This window comes from Prorops nasuta, unplaced genomic scaffold, assembly GCF_024137725.1.
Source record: "Prorops nasuta isolate Cenicafe-Biocafe unplaced genomic scaffold, Cenicafe_Pnas_1.2 PNAS00025, whole genome shotgun sequence".
Taxonomy (NCBI): domain Eukaryota; kingdom Metazoa; phylum Arthropoda; class Insecta; order Hymenoptera; family Bethylidae; genus Prorops; species Prorops nasuta.
In genome coordinates, this window is record NW_027116822.1 from 2,313,374 (window position 1) to 2,334,153 (window position 20,780).

At 33.5% G+C, this 20,780-nt stretch overlaps 4 protein-coding genes across 15 annotated transcripts; 2 read left to right on the forward strand and 2 right to left on the reverse strand.

Moving 5' to 3' along the window:
• Positions 1–68: 68 nt before the first annotated feature.
• Positions 69–5,865, reverse strand: LOC136782261 (serine/threonine-protein phosphatase 6 regulatory ankyrin repeat subunit A-like). 2 transcript variants are annotated; one of them, XM_066741568.1, is made up of 9 exons: positions 5,806–5,865; positions 4,988–5,485; positions 4,635–4,771; positions 4,299–4,559; positions 3,748–4,223; positions 1,918–3,669; positions 1,595–1,842; positions 1,378–1,507; positions 69–1,291 (listed from the first exon to the last, which is right to left on the reverse strand). In XM_066741568.1, exons 2-9 carry the CDS (start codon positions 5,012–5,014, stop codon positions 1,251–1,253), a joined length of 3,072 nt encoding a protein of 1,023 aa, XP_066597665.1. In that variant the 5' UTR covers positions 5,015–5,485; positions 5,806–5,865; the 3' UTR covers positions 69–1,250. The 2 variants fall into 2 exon arrangements, with proteins under 2 accessions (XP_066597665.1, XP_066597666.1); XM_066741569.1 differs by lacking the exons at positions 69–1,291; positions 5,806–5,865 and having other exon boundaries at positions 1,373–1,507; positions 1,577–1,842; positions 4,988–5,729.
• Positions 5,866–6,723: 858 nt separating this feature from the next.
• On the forward strand, positions 6,724–9,843 carry LOC136782262 (kinesin-like protein KIF23). Of its 3 annotated transcripts, XM_066741572.1 has the most exons (5): positions 7,319–7,362; positions 7,424–7,501; positions 7,598–9,234; positions 9,317–9,553; positions 9,643–9,843. In XM_066741572.1, exons 2-5 carry the CDS (start codon positions 7,495–7,497, stop codon positions 9,835–9,837), a joined length of 2,076 nt encoding a protein of 691 aa, XP_066597669.1. In that variant the 5' UTR covers positions 7,319–7,362; positions 7,424–7,494; the 3' UTR covers positions 9,838–9,843. The 3 variants fall into 3 exon arrangements, with proteins under 3 accessions (XP_066597667.1, XP_066597668.1, XP_066597669.1); XM_066741570.1 differs by adding an exon at positions 6,724–7,009 and having other exon boundaries at positions 7,134–9,234; XM_066741571.1 differs by having other exon boundaries at positions 7,275–7,362; positions 7,421–9,234.
• A 33-nt stretch (positions 9,844–9,876) lies between these two features.
• Positions 9,877–12,001, reverse strand: LOC136782266 (dual specificity protein phosphatase 3). Of its 2 annotated transcripts, XM_066741582.1 has the most exons (5): positions 11,717–12,001; positions 11,033–11,233; positions 10,703–10,890; positions 10,416–10,639; positions 9,877–10,343 (listed from the first exon to the last, which is right to left on the reverse strand). In XM_066741582.1, exons 2-5 carry the CDS (start codon positions 11,060–11,062, stop codon positions 10,144–10,146), a joined length of 642 nt encoding a protein of 213 aa, XP_066597679.1. In that variant the 5' UTR covers positions 11,063–11,233; positions 11,717–12,001; the 3' UTR covers positions 9,877–10,143. The 2 variants fall into 2 exon arrangements, with proteins under 2 accessions (XP_066597679.1, XP_066597678.1); XM_066741581.1 differs by lacking the exon at positions 11,033–11,233 and having other exon boundaries at positions 9,879–10,343.
• An 825-nt stretch (positions 12,002–12,826) lies between these two features.
• Positions 12,827–20,627, forward strand: LOC136782097 (ubiquitin-conjugating enzyme E2Q-like protein 1). Of its 8 annotated transcripts, XM_066741265.1 has the most exons (7): positions 14,304–14,776; positions 14,853–15,538; positions 15,880–15,970; positions 16,777–17,010; positions 18,268–18,399; positions 19,015–19,422; positions 19,515–20,626. In XM_066741265.1, exons 4-7 carry the CDS (start codon positions 16,783–16,785, stop codon positions 19,641–19,643), a joined length of 897 nt encoding a protein of 298 aa, XP_066597362.1. In that variant the 5' UTR covers positions 14,304–14,776; positions 14,853–15,538; positions 15,880–15,970; positions 16,777–16,782; the 3' UTR covers positions 19,644–20,626. The 8 variants fall into 8 exon arrangements, 5 of the variants coding, with proteins under 5 accessions (XP_066597364.1, XP_066597362.1, XP_066597363.1 ...); XR_010824068.1 differs by lacking the exons at positions 16,777–17,010; positions 18,268–18,399; positions 19,015–19,422; positions 19,515–20,626 and adding exons at positions 12,827–13,421; positions 13,490–13,612; positions 13,666–13,888 and having other exon boundaries at positions 13,946–14,776; XR_010824069.1 differs by lacking the exons at positions 16,777–17,010; positions 18,268–18,399; positions 19,015–19,422; positions 19,515–20,626 and adding exons at positions 12,827–13,421; positions 13,490–13,612; positions 13,681–13,888 and having other exon boundaries at positions 13,946–14,776.
• The last annotated feature ends 153 nt before the right edge of the window (positions 20,628–20,780 follow it).

Below are 20,780 nucleotides of genomic sequence, written 5' to 3' on the forward strand. Positions count from 1 at the left end.
TAAAATGATTATTAAGATTTCCATATGACTTGTCACAGCAAGTATTTACATGTTGGACATAAAAAAAATATATCTAAAAATTTAGGCTGTAATTTTTCTAAATCATTTATATTTTAACTTTAACTCTTTCTTTAAGATATATCAGAATAATACTATCGCAAATATCTCTTTATTTTATCTAGTATTTTTATCTTTTATTCAAAATAAATTTGCAAATGTGAACAATATGAACAATAGGTACTTCTGACAAATATTATTTAGTATGAAAAAGCATAGTGTATAAAATCTCGAATAGATTTACATGAAATATTAATTCGAATCTAACAAATTTCCTATTACATATATTTCCATAAATAAATATGGAAAGTAAGATTTTGCATCTTTTTAAAATTGACTATACTATAATAAAAAATGAATGAAACACATTATAAGCTAACAAATAACAGAATATCTTTGTATTATTGCATAATTTTTATAAACTGCTAAATGTGACAAAGCATTTGCGGTATGAAAGCTTATCTTTAACACAACCATAGAAAATTACCATTGTTGCAGTAAAAACAATAATTGTACAAAACTACATGTAAATCTTCTTGATAGCAAAGCTTGCATAGACCATCAGAAATATACATTATGTACTTTTCGACTTTGAGTCTCCCTTTTTTTAAGTAGTACTATATTATTTTATTATTCTATTTATCATTTTGTATATTGACCTATTTCCTACTACTTTATTATTAATATAAATCACTCATAATACCTCTATGTATGTCATCTTGGCAGTTTATATCCTTATTGCTATCATATTAATTTGTTACGGATTGCGAAAATATTTCAAGATAATATTGAATTAATGGACTCGTTTACATGTCGTCATTTATCTCTTTAAGCGAATCAAATCCGTGTAAAAGACAATGACTTAAACTTTTGACAATCTTTCTTGATGCAAAGTATAGTCTTGTATTCTTTGATTGAAGGAATATTTACTTGGTTTATAGAACGCTAAGATCAACAGTCTGTAAATCACATACCAAATTACTTCGCGCTTTTGTCTCAACAACATGTAATAACAGCCTATGTTCATTTTTGAGGAAGAACGAAACTCTCTTGGCCATTTTCAAGAATAATGATTAAGTGAGCATCGGAAACAGCCAGTAGCTTGTTAAGATTAATCTCGCAGCGTCAATATCACTTGGAGAATCGGCATGTAAGTTTTCATACGCTTGACGATCAAAGCGTGTAAGTAAATGTCAGTAATACTCAGAATCTGAGCTGTACGGTGAATAAAAATCTGAAATATAAAAATAACGAAACAATAAATATAATTATTAAAGGTAATATAATAGAGAGCAATAGAAAAAATGGACAAATTAATACCGCTTGCCGATAGAATGATAGCCAGACATTTCGCACGTTCTTTATTTGGGACACAAGCAAGCGCTGGAGTGATACCTTCATTATCAGAAATTGCTGCACTAGCTCCTAATTTCAAAAGATGCTTTGTCACCTGAAATAAATTAAAATTACATAATTAATAGAAAATTTCGGGTTTTCTACCAATGGAGTAATAGTCAACTTAAAACGGAGTTCTTGCTTTCGTAAGACCGTTCATAGCTGCCAAGTGCAAAGGAGTTCTTCCCTCAGCATTCCTCATGTTAACAATGGACGCTCGTAACCTTTTTTCTGTTTTTATATCATTAGCTTGAATTAAATCTATCCAATTAAGCAACCACCAGACAGTCCTATAATCATCAGAATGACAATTCTCACAAGCTAAATGCAATGCTGTGTTTTTATTAGCGTCCACGGCTTGGATGTTTGCTTTCCATTCGAGAAAAAGCTCTGAAAAATAATTCAACGAAAAAATAATGTAACATATTAACAATGATTGCAATTAGTTACAAAAATATTAATTACGGATTATGGAGCTTTGGCCGTTCGCGGCAGCGCAGAGCAAGGGGGTTCTACCATAATTGTCAGGAGTTTCAAGACCAGCGATATCAGGACCAGCGTAGGATAGTAAGAGTTTGGCACATATAGCTGTGCCAGCACTAGCAGCAATATGCAAGGGTAAACGCCCACCCACTGTGTCCTTTTGCGAAGCTACAGCCGCACCTCCAAATTTGGAGATTAGTAATTCCAAGCAATCAAAGCAGCCCGTAAAAACAACGCAGTGTACAGGAGAAAACGGTTCTCCTTCAATGGAAGAAACAATATTTTGTTGTAAGAGATATTCCACACAATAGGTCCGGCCCTTGTAACAAGCCCAATGTAGGACAGTGAATCCTTCATTATCCTTTATATTGGCTGCCTTGGGGTTTGCCTTCAGTAACGCAACCAAAGCTGTAGTTCTACCGCACGCAGCAGCCAAATGCAATGGTGTCTTCCCGTTTGTATCCTGAATATCGATTTGTGCACCATGGACCAATAAAGGTTCTACAAGATCACGGGTGGCCTCATCAGCGACAGCCCTGAAGAGTGGCGTATGATTATTGACGTCAGGTAAATTACAGTTAGCTTTATAGTCTATCAACAATGCGGCACACTCCAGATTAGCGTTTGCCACGGCGAGATACAGCGCAGTTCTTTGCTTAGAATCATAATAATCTATGATACTAGGATCCTTGGTACTTTGTAACAGTAGCTTCAAGCACTCGGTATTTCCTTCTGCTGCAGCACAGTGAATCGGAGTTCGTTTGGTCACAAAATCCTGAACAGACACCATTGCACCTGATTGTAAAAGTAGCCAGACACACTCCTTATGCCCTTTGTAAGAAGCTAAATCCAACGGAGTTTTACCAGTTTCCTCCTGTATATTTGTGTTAGGAAAAAGTGGTAACAACATCTGTAAGATTTCCGGTCTATTGCAGTACGCTGCTAGATGCAAAGGTGTCAGCACCCTCATTGGCGGATCCCATTTAGTTCCTGAAGGATAAAGTAATGATGAAACCTTCTCTGTTGGACAGGCGCGAAGCAAAGCTTCTAATGCCATTGAATTTCCACCAGCAACGGCATAGTGAATGGCACTGAATCCCTGTTTATCTCTTAAGTAAGGATCAGCCTTGTGCTTCAACAGATAAGGAACGCATTCCAGGGTGGTTTCCGACGAATTCCAAGCAGCCAAATGCAACGGGGTCGTTCCATTTACATTTTGTGCATTCGAATCACTTCCAAATCCAACTAGGGTAAAAACGCAAAGATAATGAGCCTCTTTGGCTGCATAGTGCAGGGCCAGACAATTGTTGTTATCCGTAAGCCTAAAGTTAGACCCATTGGATAAAAGAAGGTCCAGGCAGTCTACCGAACCTTTGTAAGCTGCTAGATGCAGCGGTGTCATTCCTGAAATGTCTTTTGAATCTATTCTTTTGCTATCAGCCTGTAATAGCTTCCTGCATACCTCCACGTGACCAGCTAAGCAGCTCAAATGTAACGGGGTTCTACCTTCTTCGTTTTTAACCGATGGTGATGCTCCATACTCTAAAAGGACCGTGCTCAAACATTCATGACCGAGCCAAGCGGCTATATGGAGTGCAGTGTTTCCATGGTTATCCTGAATATCCGGTAAGGCTCCTGCATCTAGAAGGCTCTTTGATCTGGTGAATCGGCCGTGAATCGCAGTCATATGAAGGGGAGTCTTGCCATCTATCGATTGTACATTCACTTTCAAACCTACAAAAATTGTTTAAAAGTCAGTAGGACTTCTTTAACAGTTTTAATGAATTTTGGTGATTTTTATAAAGATAATACCTGATTCCAACAAAACTTCTAAACAATGTACGCCGTGCGTACTAGCAGCCGCAAGGTGAGCAGCCGTTAATTTCCTTTTATTTACAGCTTCGATATTTGCTCCGTGCATTATTAATTCGGATACTGCATTTGCGTGTCCATTTAGGCAGGCGATTAGAAACGGAGTATTGCCATAACGATTCTCTACTTCAATTGATGCACCAGCTTTTATCAGGATGTTAATGCAATCTATGTTGCCAGCAGCTGCAGCTGCATGCAATGGAGTATATTTCTTTTTGTCGGTTCTATCTAAATTTGCACCCTTCTCTACTAAGAGTTTAGTGATCTTAGCATAACCCATGTATGCTGCATAATGTAATGCATTACGTCCCTTGATCTTTTCAACAGCATTCACTGAACATCCTATTCCTATCAAGTATTCTACCATTTCTAAATGTCCTGAGTATGCTGCATGATGCAAAGCTGTCCTTCCTACTCTGTAAAGATAGTAAATTATAGCAGTCATTCAAGAAATAAAATTGTGCATTGATGAAAAATATATTTATACAAACCTATCTGTTATGTTAATATGGCGCAAATGAGGAACTAAAAGCTGAGCACATTTCACTGCATTATTAGCCGCACTAACATGAAAAGGTGTCTGCCATTCTTTATCCCTGGAATTAGCATTTGCACCAAGTTTCAGCAAAATATCAACAGCATTATGATTATCCCAACAACAAGCCCTATGTAAGGGTGTCAACCATCTGACATCTTTGTGATTTACAGGAGCACCATTTAACACAAGTGTTTGTATCATAGAGGCATCATCTCTGTTAAAAAAAAAATTAATTAGTAAGTCTTATTCATATAATTCAATCAATGTAACATATTTCTTAATTGTTTACTTGAATGCTGCAGCATGTACAAGAGATCGCTTTTGAGAATCCTCCCATAGGATTAATTCTACCTTAGCATCTAATAGGGAACGTACTTGCTTAGTATTTCCAAGAAATATTGCTTCCAATATTGGCTGCTGTATTGACTAAAAAAATTGTCAATAATACAAATATTACTGATCATTTGTATCAATTTAGAGGAAGCTTCACGAATTTAAAAAAAAATCGAAATGCTACTAATATAATAGCTGATTGTCAAAAAAAGGTAGTTTTTCTATCAAATAGTCTACACATGATCCTAACCTCAAACAGCGGTAAGTAAAATATATAAAATCTTATTTATTAACGGTGGTAACACTTACCTCTATGTTCGAATTTTCGTTATGCATGTTTAGTTAGTTATCTTGTAGAAAAACAGGATATATTACTTCATGAAAAAAACATTATGAGAATTTACATGGCATCGGTATATGGATCATATCCTAAAAGCCTTTAAGTTTTCATTTGAGTATAGTTTCATTTCCCGCTGGTTCAAGTTTTTATGGCGCTTTTACGGGAAACTTATGTTGAGAAGCAGCAGACTGAGATTGTTGAAAAAATTGATAAGCATACGGTAGCAAAAAATTTACCGTATTTATTATAATAGAGATTTGATTTTGACAGGATCCATGATTCCTTATCCTTTCCGCAATAGACGTATCACTTCACCACCATCGTCCACCTGGCTGGTATCATATCTGCCTGCAGCCTGCAGGCTACAGCAAGCAAGTCAAGCAACACATCACGATTCACGACATCACGACATTGCCATTCACAACCACAATATGTATCTGTGACCTGTGTATGTTCTCTCGCTATGTCTAACATGTATTACGAGCATTATATTATTGTATATTGTCTGTAATGCAGTATAAAGCGCATATATCTGCTGCAGATACACATTTATATTTGTTTGCTACCCATACCCATCCATACCCACATAATCTATTCGCAAACTAATTGCAATTAAAATATAACTTTGATAGTATTAATTTTGGCGTATGTTACTTATACTTATGTAAGGATTAAAAATAAAATTAGAAAGAGAGAGAGAAAGAGAGACTTGTGCAAATGAGAGTTATTATTTATATAACCTTTAAAAGCATTAATTGATAAACAACATTAAATATAGTATACATACCGGGTTACCGCATCCATCAATCATGTGATGACTATTTTAATTAGAGAACAGCAGCTGTTATAGTTTTTCCAATAGCAATTACTAGAAACGAAATAAGATATGGGATTTTTTAATTGCTTATTTGTTTTATTTTTTATTAAAAAAATATTTTTTCCTTAATATTTGCATGTTTATCTCAGGAGTAAGAAAGAAAGTAATACGTACGAGATTTGTTGGCAATTTTAAAATGTCGCTTAAATTTTGACGTATATTAACATTAGATAAAATAATATATCCATAAAAGAGATATTAAATTGCACAACTATTTTTATTTCTATCTAAGCTAAGATTTTCTCTCATATAAATTCAATGCATAAAAGTATAACTAATAAAATTAAACAATATAATTTTTAAATTGTGTTATTTATACAAAATAAAATTATGAGATAGAAATGAAAATATTACTGTGCAAATTTAGATTAATTGAATCTGCTGCAATGCGCATGCAAAAGTTAGGTTTCTCATCATCGTTTTTCATCCGATTGGATTTTTCTTCAATTAAATTTTCTGTTCTTACCCACTGAGAAACTCTTGATGGAAATGCGCGCGCGACTCGTAAATTTAATGATAGAAGACTTTCGCAGCAGGTAAAAGCGGAAAATTTGATTCAAAATGAATGAGATAAAACATTTGCTTACGTATTGCAGTAAATACAAAAATTTATCAAAACTTGCACAGTTGTTTTTATTTCTATCTCAGAATCTTCTTTCGAAAGAAGTACAATGTGAGGTGAATAACAAGTACAGAAAGTGAAAGTTTCTATGGTTTCATCCAGTTTCACCCACTTTTTAGCGCGTTTGAAAAGGCAGTTGGCAAACCTGAGGCAGTGATGCCAGATTGGCACTTTTATAGTTATGTCAATTAGAGAGAGGGTAAACATGCACGTCTTACCAACGCACATTTCCATAGGATACATGTAATTGTGTTCAGCTAGTGTTCAACGTCTGGCATCATTGCACCGACCGAAGATGTCAGATCAGAGGACGCTGTGCTCATATTTAAACGTTTGAATTTAAAATTGCTACGACAGCTTTTTTTAACGTTCTTTTATAGCTCTCTCTCTGCTTCGGATGTTGTATAAATATAAGATATTTTGACGTGTGTTGATATTGTTTATATTAAATAAATTCTTAAAACGGATTTTTAACGAAAACATGAAATCTGCGTAAGTAATATGAGTAAAGAAATTATTTTAAAGCATCCTTAAGGTTATAAGTATGAGTAAAATTAAGTTTTTGATACAATATAAAATGTCAGCATTGCTTTTCATTTATATAAATTAATTTTAGACGTATAAAGCCTCCTGGATCTGCTAAAAAGGTAGCAAGGCCCAAAGGAACAAATACATCATTTAGAGATCCTGTGCAAGTCTACTGTCGTTTGCGTCCTATGCAATTTCCAACAGATACTACATGTATGAAAATAATATCAGACACAACAATTGTTATTACTCCACCTGAGTCAGCAGCAAATTCTCGTAATGTCAATAGCAAAGAAATACAGACAACTTTTACACAGGTATTTACACATAAAGTTTCACAGAAGGAGATATTTAATATAGTTGCTCTACCATTAGTAGAAAATTTAATCAATGGGAGAAATAGCTTGTTGTTTACCTATGGTGTAACTGGTAGTGGCAAAACATATACCATGGCAGGTAATTCACAAGATGCTGGTATTATGCCCCGTTGTTTGAATATAATGTTTAACAGTATTGCTAATTATCAAACAAAAAAGTTTGTTTTTAAACCAGACAAATTAAATGGCTTTGATGTACAAACTGAAGCTGATGCAATGTTGGATAGACAAAACGAGCTACATAATGGGCTTCTATCACAGAGGAATGGGAAATCTGGCAAACCAAAACGAACAGAGAGTGAGGGAGACAGCAATCCATTTTTATCACGTGAAACTAATGAATCTCATACATTGTCAGTACATCAAGATAATGGTTACTCTGTATTTGTTACGTATGTAGAAATATACAATAACAGTGTGTATGATTTATTAGACGAAGAAGACCTAAAGATGAAAACTCTCCAAAGCAAAATTGTTAGGGAAGATGGCAATAAAAATATGTATGTTCATGCTGCCACTGAAATTGAAGTGAAAAGTGCTGAAGAAGCTTTTGAAGTATTTCATCGTGGGCAAAGGAAAAAGCGAGTAGCTCATACAGCTCTCAATGCAGAATCTAGCAGGTCACATAGTGTTTTCACAATAAGACTGGTGCAGGCACCTCTTGACTGTGAAGGTGAGCAAGTCATACAAGATAAAAGAGTTATTTGCATAAGCCAGTTGTCCCTGGTTGATCTGGCTGGTAGTGAACGTACAAATCGAACTAAAAACACTGGTCAACGTTTAAGGGAAGCAGGAAATATCAACAACTCTCTGATGACTCTTCGTTCTTGTATGGAAATATTACGAGAAAACCAGACACAAGGTACTTCAAAAATGGTCCCTTATAGAGATTCAAAGCTTACTCATTTATTCAAAAATTATTTTGATGGTGAGGGTCAAGTAAGAATGATAGTCTGTGTGAATCCAAGAGTAGATGATTATGATGAAACAATTCAGGTGATGAGATTTGCAGAAATGACTCAAGAGGTTCAAGTAACTCGACCTCAGACTTTGAGAATAGACTTAGGTTTTACACCTGGCAGAAGGCAAGCCAATAAAATATTTAAAGAAGCTCGTAGCAGATTAGAAAAAGAAGGACGTATTGAAGCTGTTGATTTAAATATTGACTTGGGCTTGGTGTATAGTTTGGGTGGGCCGTTTCCTACTTTGGAATCTACCAATCCCCATGACGACAATATCATTACTAATTTGATGCACTTTTTAGAACAAAGAATTAATAAACGTAATATTTTAACAACAGACTTACAGCAAAAGCAGAGTGATTTAAGAAAAATGTTAATGTCAATAGAACAAGAAAATTTAACGCTGAAGGTGGACAATAGTTCTCTAAAGGCGACTTGTTCGCAGCAGAAGAAAAAAATTACGGTTTTGGAGGGTCATCTTTGTAAAACTGAATCGCAGATCGACAGTTTGTTAAGAAAATTGAATGCAGCTAATGAAACTATAAGAACTATGCAGCAGGAGCTCCGAGACAGGGACCTCGCTCTTAATCAAAGAATAATTGACAAGCAAAGGGTCAAACAAAGATATAATTCAAAAATGCAAGCAGAAACGGATAAGATGACTCGAGAATTGGAGAACAAGTTAAAGCAACAGCGTGAACATTTACAGAACCAAATGAAGGATAAGGAAAATAAATTAAGATTGGTAAAACAAATTTTAGTTGATGATAATAATCTTATAGCTAAGGACTCGACGGAAAGTGGCGATAATTTACTTAAAACGCCCGCAACGGAAGGAAGATCTAGAAGGGTAAAACTAATCAATTACTGATTTGAAATAGAAATGGACGAATTAGGAATTAGTTAACAATTTAGTTAATTCTTTTGTATAGGATAAAATGGCAGTATCAAATCCGAAATATCGAAGATCTCAGAGCGCTGATAGATGGGTAGACCATACACCAACACCACTTGCCCCATTAGGAACAGTTCTTCAACCCATGATGAGGAGACGACGCAGCATTACACGATTAACGTCACCCAAGGAAATCACCGATGGAGTGTCAAGATATTGCCTCATTGCCCAGGAACACGATACCGACGGCGAGCTTGAGACAAAACTATATAAGGTATTATCAAAGAAATAAAACAAAGAAACTGCAAGATAAATAAAATAAACTTATTATTTAAACAACGATAATATAAATTTTTTTTTCAGGGTGACATTTTACCAACGAGCGGCGGAGGTGCTCAAGTAGTTTTTAGTGACATGGAGTGCTTGAAGCAAACATCGCCAAAGGCTAGAAAACGTAGTGGACCATCAGATTCAGGTGATGGCGAGAATTTAGGCTCACCGATTCACTCATCTACCATATTCGATACCTATATTAAAAGGCCGCGTGTTGTTAATTAAACCTTTTAAAACTCTTGAATTCATTTGTATATATATATGTATAATTATTTTATTAACAAAGCTCTACATTTTAATTAATTTAACGAAACTAAATTTTGTATTGCTTGTATGATCTATTTTTATTGTCGCTAAGGAATGAAATAAAAATATTAATTCTTCGAGCCCTTAAATATTGCAAAATTCATTAACCTGAAGCATGCTATGCTAAGAATCATTTGGATTAAAATTATCTTAATTTGAAGTATGCATAAATGTATGGTTAGAGAATACGTATCGAATAAATAGGTTTTTGCTAATAAATTGTAATCATAATACGCGCTGCCGACGTAGCTGATTATCCAATTGCGCCAATTGTCTGAGAAATCCGATGTTTGGATGGATATCCCGACTCTGACGAACACGTTGAATAGCCTGTACAGCTGGCATACCTTTCTTTATCATTAAGTATGCCAAAACGCAAGTTGCACTACGCGAAATTCCCATCATACAGTGGACAAAGACCTTACCTGAATAAAAAATTATGAATTAATTTTTTTTTAAATTTTTCACTTCGTCTTAGTATATAATGCAAGGATTACCTCCAGAGGATAGAGCATCTTCTATAAATTCTGCTGCTGTATAAAAATATTTACTAATATCAACCGAGGGTAAATCTGCCAGAGGTAAGCCAAGATATTTTATTGTCGTATCATTATAGTATTCTTTATTTGTGTTAACAAATCCAAATCTGGTTCCTTCTGCTGTATTCAACAAATGGGTAACTCCAATGACTTTCAAATATTCCTTGTTTTTTGCTGTTGTTCTATAAAAGGAAAACAGATATAATATATGCAATGTATAGAATTACAATATGTTTTATACTAACGCATCACCAATAAATATTCCAGGATATACTTCGTCACAATCCAGTCCCATCTGGAAGCGATAATACTGAAGGTCATCCTTATTCGGATCTATACCAGGCAGAGGTCTATAATCTGGTTTCACAATTTGTAACGCTTCCATTAAGGCTCTTTCTGAGGTATCACCCCCAGGCAATGTTTGCCTGAAATCCTGCAAGTATTAATAAGTTATAATGTATATATAAACCATATGACAATGTTGGTATTATAAATTTATTGCAAAATGTTAATTTTTCTTTTGATAGAGATGTTTTAAAATAAAGAATTTTTAAATGATTTAAAAAAAATCGTACCCGATCCCTGTCCCTCCATGTGCTGCGCATGATGTAAAGTGATCTTTGAATAGCGAAGGAAACGATCTCATGGTAGCAACGTAAATTTATTTTTAAATTTCCTTACGAAACTTTAGTCGATCTAAATGTAGACTCGACGATTAACAGGAAGTAATGGTGATAGTCGACGCGCGATACAATTCAGCTTTGCTTCGGGACAAACTAAAAACCAAACAAACCGCAAACCACAGACTTAGCGGTTATATCCCCTCAAAAAAAAAAAAAAAAAAAAAAAAAAAAAGAACCCGATTTACAAAACATGGGACACTGATTTGTCAATAGCGATACGAGATTCTTCCTTAAAATATTAATTTTATGAGGTACACACGGTAAAATAAGAGCCTTAGAAAACAAAATTTATTTATTAATATTCAAACAATAAATAAAATTTCGTAAAAAAAAATGTTTACATAATCTCGTAGAATATTTGAAATTAAATTTTAACATAAATAATTTTTGATAAATTAAACTAAAAAAAAAAACTACAGATGATACCATTTACACCTTAGTGTCTAAACTAAATTAAACAAAATTACGCCGAAAAATAGACAACACGAACACTAATTAAAAACCGATAATAAGCGATAAGTATAATAAAATTACAATAATTATTAAAGAAGACCTGTAGTTTAGCAATTAACTTACATTATTCGGCAATCTTCTGTTATTCTCCATGCAAATAAATAAATTATACAAAGTTTACACCTGCAAGGTTAGAAATGTCTATAGGTATAGTTGGCGGTTTTTTAAAAGATCGAATTTTTTTTCACTAGAAGAACTGAGAAATCTATACTCCAAAATGATTTGAGATAATTATATTTTGGTTTGACAGGTGAAACTCTTCAGATTTGCTGTGAATAAAAGATGCCGAAAAAGTCACATAAATGGGTAAATTAAACTGCGCATTTTCCTTTGCATATTCGAAAGATTTCTGACGGAATTCGAAAAATGTTTGCAACATCCTTATTGGTCCTCACAAATCAAGCATAGACGACTAAACGTAACAGCGCTTGATGAGCTGAGCAAAATATGCATAATGATTGGTCGATTCGAAAAAGCGATGGAAAATTAACCAATCACAGCATGCTTTGCTTATAGTGTTCAGAAAGCGCTGAGTGTCTTCAATTAAAATACACCTCTTTTGTTTTAAATGTAGGATGCTGTTGGCAGCAAATTCTCGAATACATACGGGAACAGCGGAGCATAGGAGATTCGTGTTATTTGACTATAGCGCTCGGAATGATGGAATCTGAGTTATCTGAGAGCGCTGATTAGTCAATATTGCGTAGCACCAACATATAATAAGCCGTTACCAATAGTTGGATACAAAAAATGAGATTCATTCGCCATATTGGTGTGGAGAATGTTTACATGCTAATCCTAGCAGAAAGAGGTGTAAAATGGAGAAATGTCAAATAGTAAGGTTACTAAAGTAAAAATTGAAAATAATGAATGGAAAGTACGAATATTCTTTATTTTCATTCAAAGTATTCAATTTTTACTTTAGTAACGACAACATTTGACATTTTTCCATTTTACACCTCTTTCTGCTACGATCAGCATGTAAACATTTCTCCACACCAAAATGGCGGATGAATCTCATTTTTCGTATCCAACTATTGGTGACGGTGACGGCCTATTATATGTTGGTACTACGCAATATTGACCAATCAGCGCTCTCAGATTCCATCATTCCGAGTGCTATAGTCAACTAACACGAATCTCCTATGCTCCGCTGTTAGGAAAAGACCCGTATTGCGCACAAATTTCAAGCTTTTTTCTACTATGTGCAGTAGCATTAACAATCCTTTAGCGTGCTTTGTGAACGTGCCCTTAGCGGATTCTGTTTTTATATTATTTCTATTGAATTGAATATACACACACACACACACAAATGACATGTGACTCATATGAGTGCATATGAGAGGTTATGTTTCATGTTTATGTATGGTTACTATGACAATGAAACGCGGGAGAATGAAAGTACTGAAAAGTAAAGTTATGTTTTCGTATATGTTGCTATGGATACAGAATAGAAAATGAGAATATGACCGCGATAGATATATTTTCCAATTCGGTTGTCTATAAATATAAACATCGAAAATGTTCATTCAGTGCATTGGTGGTCTTTATCTTTTTTATGCTAGCCATATTTACACCAATTTTGGTGATACCTGATGCAGGAGGTGTTTGGCTAAAAAATAGGAATTATGTGGAAACACCTTATATTATTTTTCAATATAAATATTTATTACTTGTGGAAACTGATACCAATGTTGAGCCTTTGGTTTGTTCGTCTTTCAGAACTTATAAGGAAAATGCAATTTCTGACAGCTGCACATTAATTAAGGTCATAAATAATCACTCTTTGTTTCCTTAGCAGTTAACAATTTCTAAAATTTAAATCTTTCTCTTTAGATTCAAGAGATTGATATCAATAATGATGGTAGAAATGACATATTTAAATTTGAAGCTCATTTATATGTGAAAAAACCAATAAGAACTGTTAAGCTTTTACTGTTTTTCCAATTTAAGTTACAAGTGAGTTTTACTTATTGTTTTAAATTTTACTAAATTTTCTTTAACTTTTTAAGAGTATGGAATTACAGGAATTGGTTCAGGCCATAATAGAATCAATTGGAGTATTTGACTATTCTTTGAATCAAGAAATACAAAACATACAATTTATGGGAGATTTAGAACTGTATCAAAAAGGTCTTATACATAGAGAGGGATTATATGAAATATATAATCATAGTGTAGATTTAGCAGATTACACACTGCCTGAATTGTTATTTCATAATGCAAATAAAAAATGTAAGTTATTATTCTTATCTAGTGTATTGCTCTAATACTTAGTATTGCTATTTATAGTTGTAGCCAAAATCAACAACCTTCAAACAGCTCATCAAGTGGGATTTGCATCAGAAGAGCCAGTAATGATTCAGGGAGAATTGTATTATGCGGAAAACTGTATAAGCTACCAGCCAGGATTATTAGAAGAACTAAAGTGGGCTTGGATTCAGTATTTGTCCATGTTTTTAGTTTTAATCTATATAATCAGACATATTCTAAGATTTTTATTGACTAGAAGATACTTGAATTCTTACATTGTAATTCCATGGAAAGAAAAGGATGATTAAGTTAATAATAAATCATCAATTTATAAATTGATTTTAATTTTAAACTTTGATGTTTTTTATAAGTAAAGAATTAATCAATTATTTTCACAGGTGTGTTTGAGAATGCAAGACAGTTTTTTTATATAATACATTGGAATATTTAACGTTGCACTACGGGCTCGTCAAATCCCAGGTCGTCGACTTTTCAGGTATCTACCCGCCTTGAAAGTCTTCAAATCTGTTCAATGTGGGTGCCTTACCCTCTTGGAGGTGGAAACTTAGAGACTGCGCTTTTGACTCTCTCTCTCTCTCTCTCTCTCTCTCTCTCTCTCTCTCTCTCTCTCTCTCTTTTTCTCCCCTCTCCATTCTCAAATTTGTCCACCGACGAACCACTCACACTGATAGCCCGTTCCCTCTGCCCTTTCCAATTTTCCTTCAAGCGATTCAAGAACTTTTCCTATCTACTGAGGAACACCCAGAAAAAAATTTCCCAGACGAAATCGATCTAGACAAAAAACCCACAATCAAACTTTCTCCAGTAAGCCTTGTGGTTGGAACTCAAGAAAGTGCAATACCAAATCAGGTTTGAAGAAATATTTATTAACTTAAACTATTAAGTAAGAAAATAAAAACTATTACTAAAGCATTTATTGATTTAGATGATAATAATCCAAGAATTATTAGTTGAATTGAAAGAAACTTGGAATGTCCGAGGTATTGTGTATTTGGAAAAGATTGGAATTGATTACTGGATACCTAAGGGGAAAATCGGGAGAATATTCAAACTCCACGAGACGAGAGCTCTCGTGGGGATTTGTGCGGTGGTGGTGTAAACGTCACGCGTGTCCTGTGGGTGGGTGGGTATTGGGTGAGGAGGAGCAGTGTCATATCCAGTGGCGGACGAATTGAAAATAACTTTATAATCGTGGTGAAAGTGTTTGGAACGGCGACGGAGGTGCGGAGAAGACCAGAGTCTCTACGACACCGCCGACGCCAGCCACTAGTAACAAATAACCAGTAACACCGAAATTCACTGAGAGTAGTGAAAACATCGAACGTTGCACCACGCCACTCTGTCTGAATTGGTTATCTGTCTCCAGCTTGATTGGTTAGCTTGCGCGCGCGCCGCGGCCAGACTCCTCGTTCAGTCTTGTCTGACTGCTGGCCTGGCTTCATATATCTGACCTGACTCTCTGACGTTATGGACGACTTCAGCGTTACAGGCGAGTCGCTGCGTGCAAAATAAGCCAAGTCAGGCAACCTCGGACAAAAGCAGAGCCCAAATAGTGCCAGTATGTAAGCCGCTGCATACCAGGAAGTCAAACACCGACCGGTTTTACTCTCTGTAATTACTAGCCTTCTTTCTACCCCTTATCAATTTACTTCCCTCTCTTATCTCCATAAAATTCACCTCTGATTAATTTCTGTCATCTGTCAGCCTTGCATTTTGGCTAAGTCTTCCTCAATTTTTTCTTCCATTGTTTACGGATTTTTGTGCATTGTCATTTCTTGCATTATATTCCATGCAAACTTTTCTTTTACATAAATTGCCTCGGTTTGGATAGATTTTGTGTTAAATTTGGTCAACTTTCCGCATTGATAAGAATCGTGCAATTTCCATGAATATCATCAGTCTACCTGTAATCAATTCTTATGTTTGTTGTCACAAATCATTTATTGTTTTAGAATGGAAGTTGAGGAAAATTGGGGGATGGAAATTTGTGACTAAAGCTTGTCGAAGCTTTTAACATTGGCCTGGTATACGTCTAAGTGTGTGGTATGAAATGTCGAAATTTAACCTACAATTTTCTAACGTATTTGGAATGGAAAAGCGTGTCTGCTTTAACTCAATTTGACTCCCCCCCCCTCATTATTATGTTTTACTGGAGCTTATTGTACACAAATTGCGAGATAAAACAAGCGAAAGAGAGGGGGAAGGGGTGGAATATCTCATGCAACAAAAATTGTTATGTAAATGGAGAATTTAAACTTAAACAAATGTAATTTTTTGTTATATTTTTGCTTCTCTGTTTTTGGCTGCTTTTGATCGGCAGACTAAACAAGAAAGAAACAAAGCGAGATTATCGTCTCGCCCTGACCTAGCTCAATTTCCGACTGGCAATCTTTCCAAGGACTGCCAAATGTTATTCTGATAATCTTTATAGACGCTCGTTCTACAGCTGTAACAGTCTTGAATTATTTAATCTTGGAATTCGTTAAATTCTTCATAAAACATCTAACAGTTTAGTTCCTTGTCCACCAATTTAAAATATTTGTTTAATTAGGATATTGAACATTTTTCTATTATTTTAATTATATAGGAGAAAAATTAAAATTGCAATCTTTTATTAGATAGACTGAGACTATTATAAGAAACTAATAAGAGCAATTGATTAAGAATTACAAAACAAGTAGTAGGATTAACGAAAGTCAATTTGAAAATAATTTTAAGAGATTTGGAATAAGGGGTGATTCGACATAAATCATGTAGGAAATGTATGATTAGAATTTGTAGCTTAAAAAAGAAAAATGTTTATTAAGAAAGGTACCTTCTGTTTTTGTAATTCGATATTTATTACATAGAAGAAAATGACGTCAAAGCCCAAGGATAAGGTAGTAGCAGCCATTAAAAAGTTCTTCCGAGCATCGGAAAAGATATCCGATAAGGATGGGGCGTCGAGTAGCTCCGGCTCGCCTCCTCGACGTATTCTGACTCTTCACCATCGACCTGACGTCATCACACCGGCTGAAGACTCTTTGGAGAGTCCAGGAACTAGTCAAACCGGCCATTCAAATTTCTTTTTTAAATCAAAGAAGGTACTTAATTTTTATATCTATCAAATTTTCAAGTTTATAAGCTTAATTAACCTTCGAACTGGACATATGAATCGTTTTCGTTCATGATTTTTCAATATTACAATGCATTGTCTCAACTGGTATTTTTTAAATGATAAAATGAATAATTGCATACTCAATTTTTTAATAATATAATTATCTGAACTACTATAGTTATGATGTTGAATAAGCGCTATGAGTTTTTTTATATTGTTTTGTACAGTTTGATATTATTTAATTTGACGTGGACGCGAACGACGTATAAAATCCGGTTATATATATAGAAGGTGCCGGTAGAGTGTCAGGCATCAGAATTAACGTTGTAATTTTACTTACATAAGAGAATTATTAAATTAAGCCATCAGCAAACTTTTTCTAAAACCATAATAATATAAAATCGAGTGTAAATCCTTACTAACTTTTCAAAATTATTTGTCGCCGAGAAACTACTGCGTATTTTAATGCATATAAAACAAATTTCTATTAAATCTCTTTTTCTGCAAGAAAAAAATAAAGTATATTGAATTTCATACTTTGTTAATGGTACATTCTATTTTATTATTTGAAATAATTAATGAAATTGTTTTATGATCTTTATGAATTGTCACTGTGGAATAAACTATAAACAATCATTCGAATACCAAATGACAAAATAGCGACTTCTGGGAAAACCAAAATAAATTTTTGTCCTATTTTTAAATAGCTCTTTTCTGATAAAAAATTATTAATCCAGTATCAATACGATCTGTTGTCTATTCAACGAAGACAAACTTCATTGTTATAGAAATATAAAAGAAGCTAATATGTGCTAAAATTTGCGTGATTTGTTACTTCCGCCAGCTCAAAAATAATTTTGTGAAAAACCCATTTAAATTTTGCAGCCCACATTCTGCATGACCATCTAAGCTGACTCATTTAAACTATTGTAAAAATTTAATTTGAAACTTAGTTGCGATAAAAGCTGTAAAATGATAAAAAACAAACAATCGCAAACATTATGGTCTGATAAAGTAGAATGTTCCTTTAACGTTTACATAAAAACTCGCGCTGCCAAACTCATTTTGTTACAATTGAAAAATTATTAGTAGCATTTTAATTCATAGAAAAAACATACCTAATAGTTCGGTATTATAACAAATGTTGTATTGAAAAAATTAATTACGTACTTAATGTGAGTTAAATCATTATTATTTACGTGTGATATGATCTTCAAACGTAATCCATACACCATACTATAAGCATGGCAACACTGGGATTCAACCAGATTCAACATCGCAATTTCGTTCGAAAAACAACTGCCGATTGCCGATCAAAATAAACAAAGATACAGTAGTCAGTCGGACTAGTCGGAGTACAATCAGTACAATGGAGGTCAGTAAATAGAAATCAAGATACAAAAAAACGGTGGAATATAGTTGTTCTTCCGTATAATCATTTCAATAATTTTTCTCATATAACCTGAACTGTAATCGGAATTTGTTTCGAGAAAATTGCTGAATCTCAATTTATTTAACTACTCACTATTCAGTACAACTTGATGCTGATTTTTGATTTTCTTTACAAAATCTATTCATGGTTTGCCATAATTAAACTTCTAACAAAATCGTTAAGTTGAAATTATATCATAACTTAAAAATTAACTGTAAATTGTAAAAAGCAATAATTAGTCCATGGTTGATCATTTTTAATGTGTTATGTATTCAATCTTTATTGTATAAGTATAATTGTTTAATCTTTTAAATCATACTCATACTATTATGAGAAATTGAATTTCAGAATTTTTTCTGAATTAATTAGGTAGTTTAAGTTCATAGTAATGTCAGGGTCAGTCATAAACAAATTTACTTATTGTTAGTCTTGAACATAAAAAAGAGTAATTTATGTTTAAGTACAATAAATTATATAACATAATGGTACAATTTTAAAACATGTTTCTTTTATTTTAATTGAGATGTAGATACTAAACAGAGAAACAAATCATTTCAGGCAGCCAATAAAGTGGTCGATAGGGGAGTAAGACTTCGCAGGTTAATGAAAGAACTGACTGAGATCCAACGCTTACAGCATGAACCTTTTTCAATATTCACTGTTGAATTAGTGAATGATAATTTATTCGAGTGGCATGTAAAGCTACATAAAATTGATTTTGAGAGTCCATTGGCCCAAGATATGAGAGATATGAAAATACCTTATATATTGCTGCACTTGGCATTTCCTGACAACTTCCCATTTGCTCCACCATTTATGAGGGTAGTTTCTCCCAGAATTGAGAAGGGATATGTAATGGATGGTGGTGCCATTTGTATGGAGCTGCTCACACCTAAAGGATGGGCTAGTGCTTATAACATTGAGGCTGTGATAATGCAATTTGCTGCTAGCGTAGTTAAAGGCCATGTAAATCATTAATTTTCTATTCTATTCTATTTCTAATTTACTCATTAACAAACAAAAAAGCAGGAATTTATTAAAAGTATGAAAATTTTCAGGGTCGGGTGGTAAGGATGCCAAAAACGACCAAAGAATTCAACAAAAGAATTGCTGAAGAGTCATTCAAATTTCTAGTGAAAACACATGAGAAATATGGCTGGGTAACACCGCCTCTTTCTGAAGGCTGATCTTTTTATTCCAATTTTAAATTCCACTTAAGGCAAAAGAAGGACTGTCCCTATTCCAACCCAATTAAATATTTCTATATCTTTCCATTCTTTTCCATTGATTGGAATAATGTCTTTTTGCCTAATTCAATTTTGTTCAGTAATTTAACATCTGCCATTTTTAATAGAATAGAAACTCTATTACTTAAGATTTTAATTTGATTTTCTTTTTTTTTTCAGTTACAAGATTTAATTACTGAGTAATTTTGAATTCTTTTTTAATCTATTCTAGATTTCAATGGCGATAAATAGATTAAGTAGACTTTTTGAAGAAATACATGAAAGATTCTAGAGGTCTTTAATTGATATTCCAATATGTTAGATAAAGTTTGATATATAGGGTTTGTCAGTTAAAACGTTTTAAAGCATAGATTTAAAGAGATTTGTATCTTTGTAATTATTGAAGTTACTAAAATGAAGGATAAGACTTTTCTAAATACAATTAGTAAGATGTTTCAAAAGTACCCTATATAAAACTGTAATATTTCTTACAGTTATAGAGAAAGATGTAAGTCTTCTTGTTTCAATGCTCTGGGGCATTTAACTGTTGGGCCCTGTGTATTATAAAACACTAACGTCTAGATTTCATCCATCTGTTAAATGTTGTTTTATAAAACCTTAATAGACTTGAAAGCTCTATTTCATAATTCTAAATAAAAGAGATAAAATACAGATAAGTGACTTGCTCATGAAAGTAGATTTGAACTACTCTAACACCTTGATTCTTAAAATTAAGAATTTCTTATTTTACAAAGAAAAGTATTAACCATGAACAAATTTTGCTCAATATTTATATATTGATTCAGAATATTTGATATTTTTGCTAAATATTCAGAATGAATTCGATTTGTGATGTTGATATGTAAATTGTATCAATTTTTGTTTATAATTTTTCTGAAGTTTAAAAGTTTAAGATTAAAGAAAATACTAACAGGTAAAAATGACAATATCATTTGAAAAATAGCTTTCAAGAAACAAATGATACCATTGACGATAAGATAGTTAATTAATGTAAATATTATTGTTTGTGCCAAATAAATGCAAATATTTAAAAACCTGCATAGCTGGATGCATTCAATTGCCTGAAGTAAACATAAT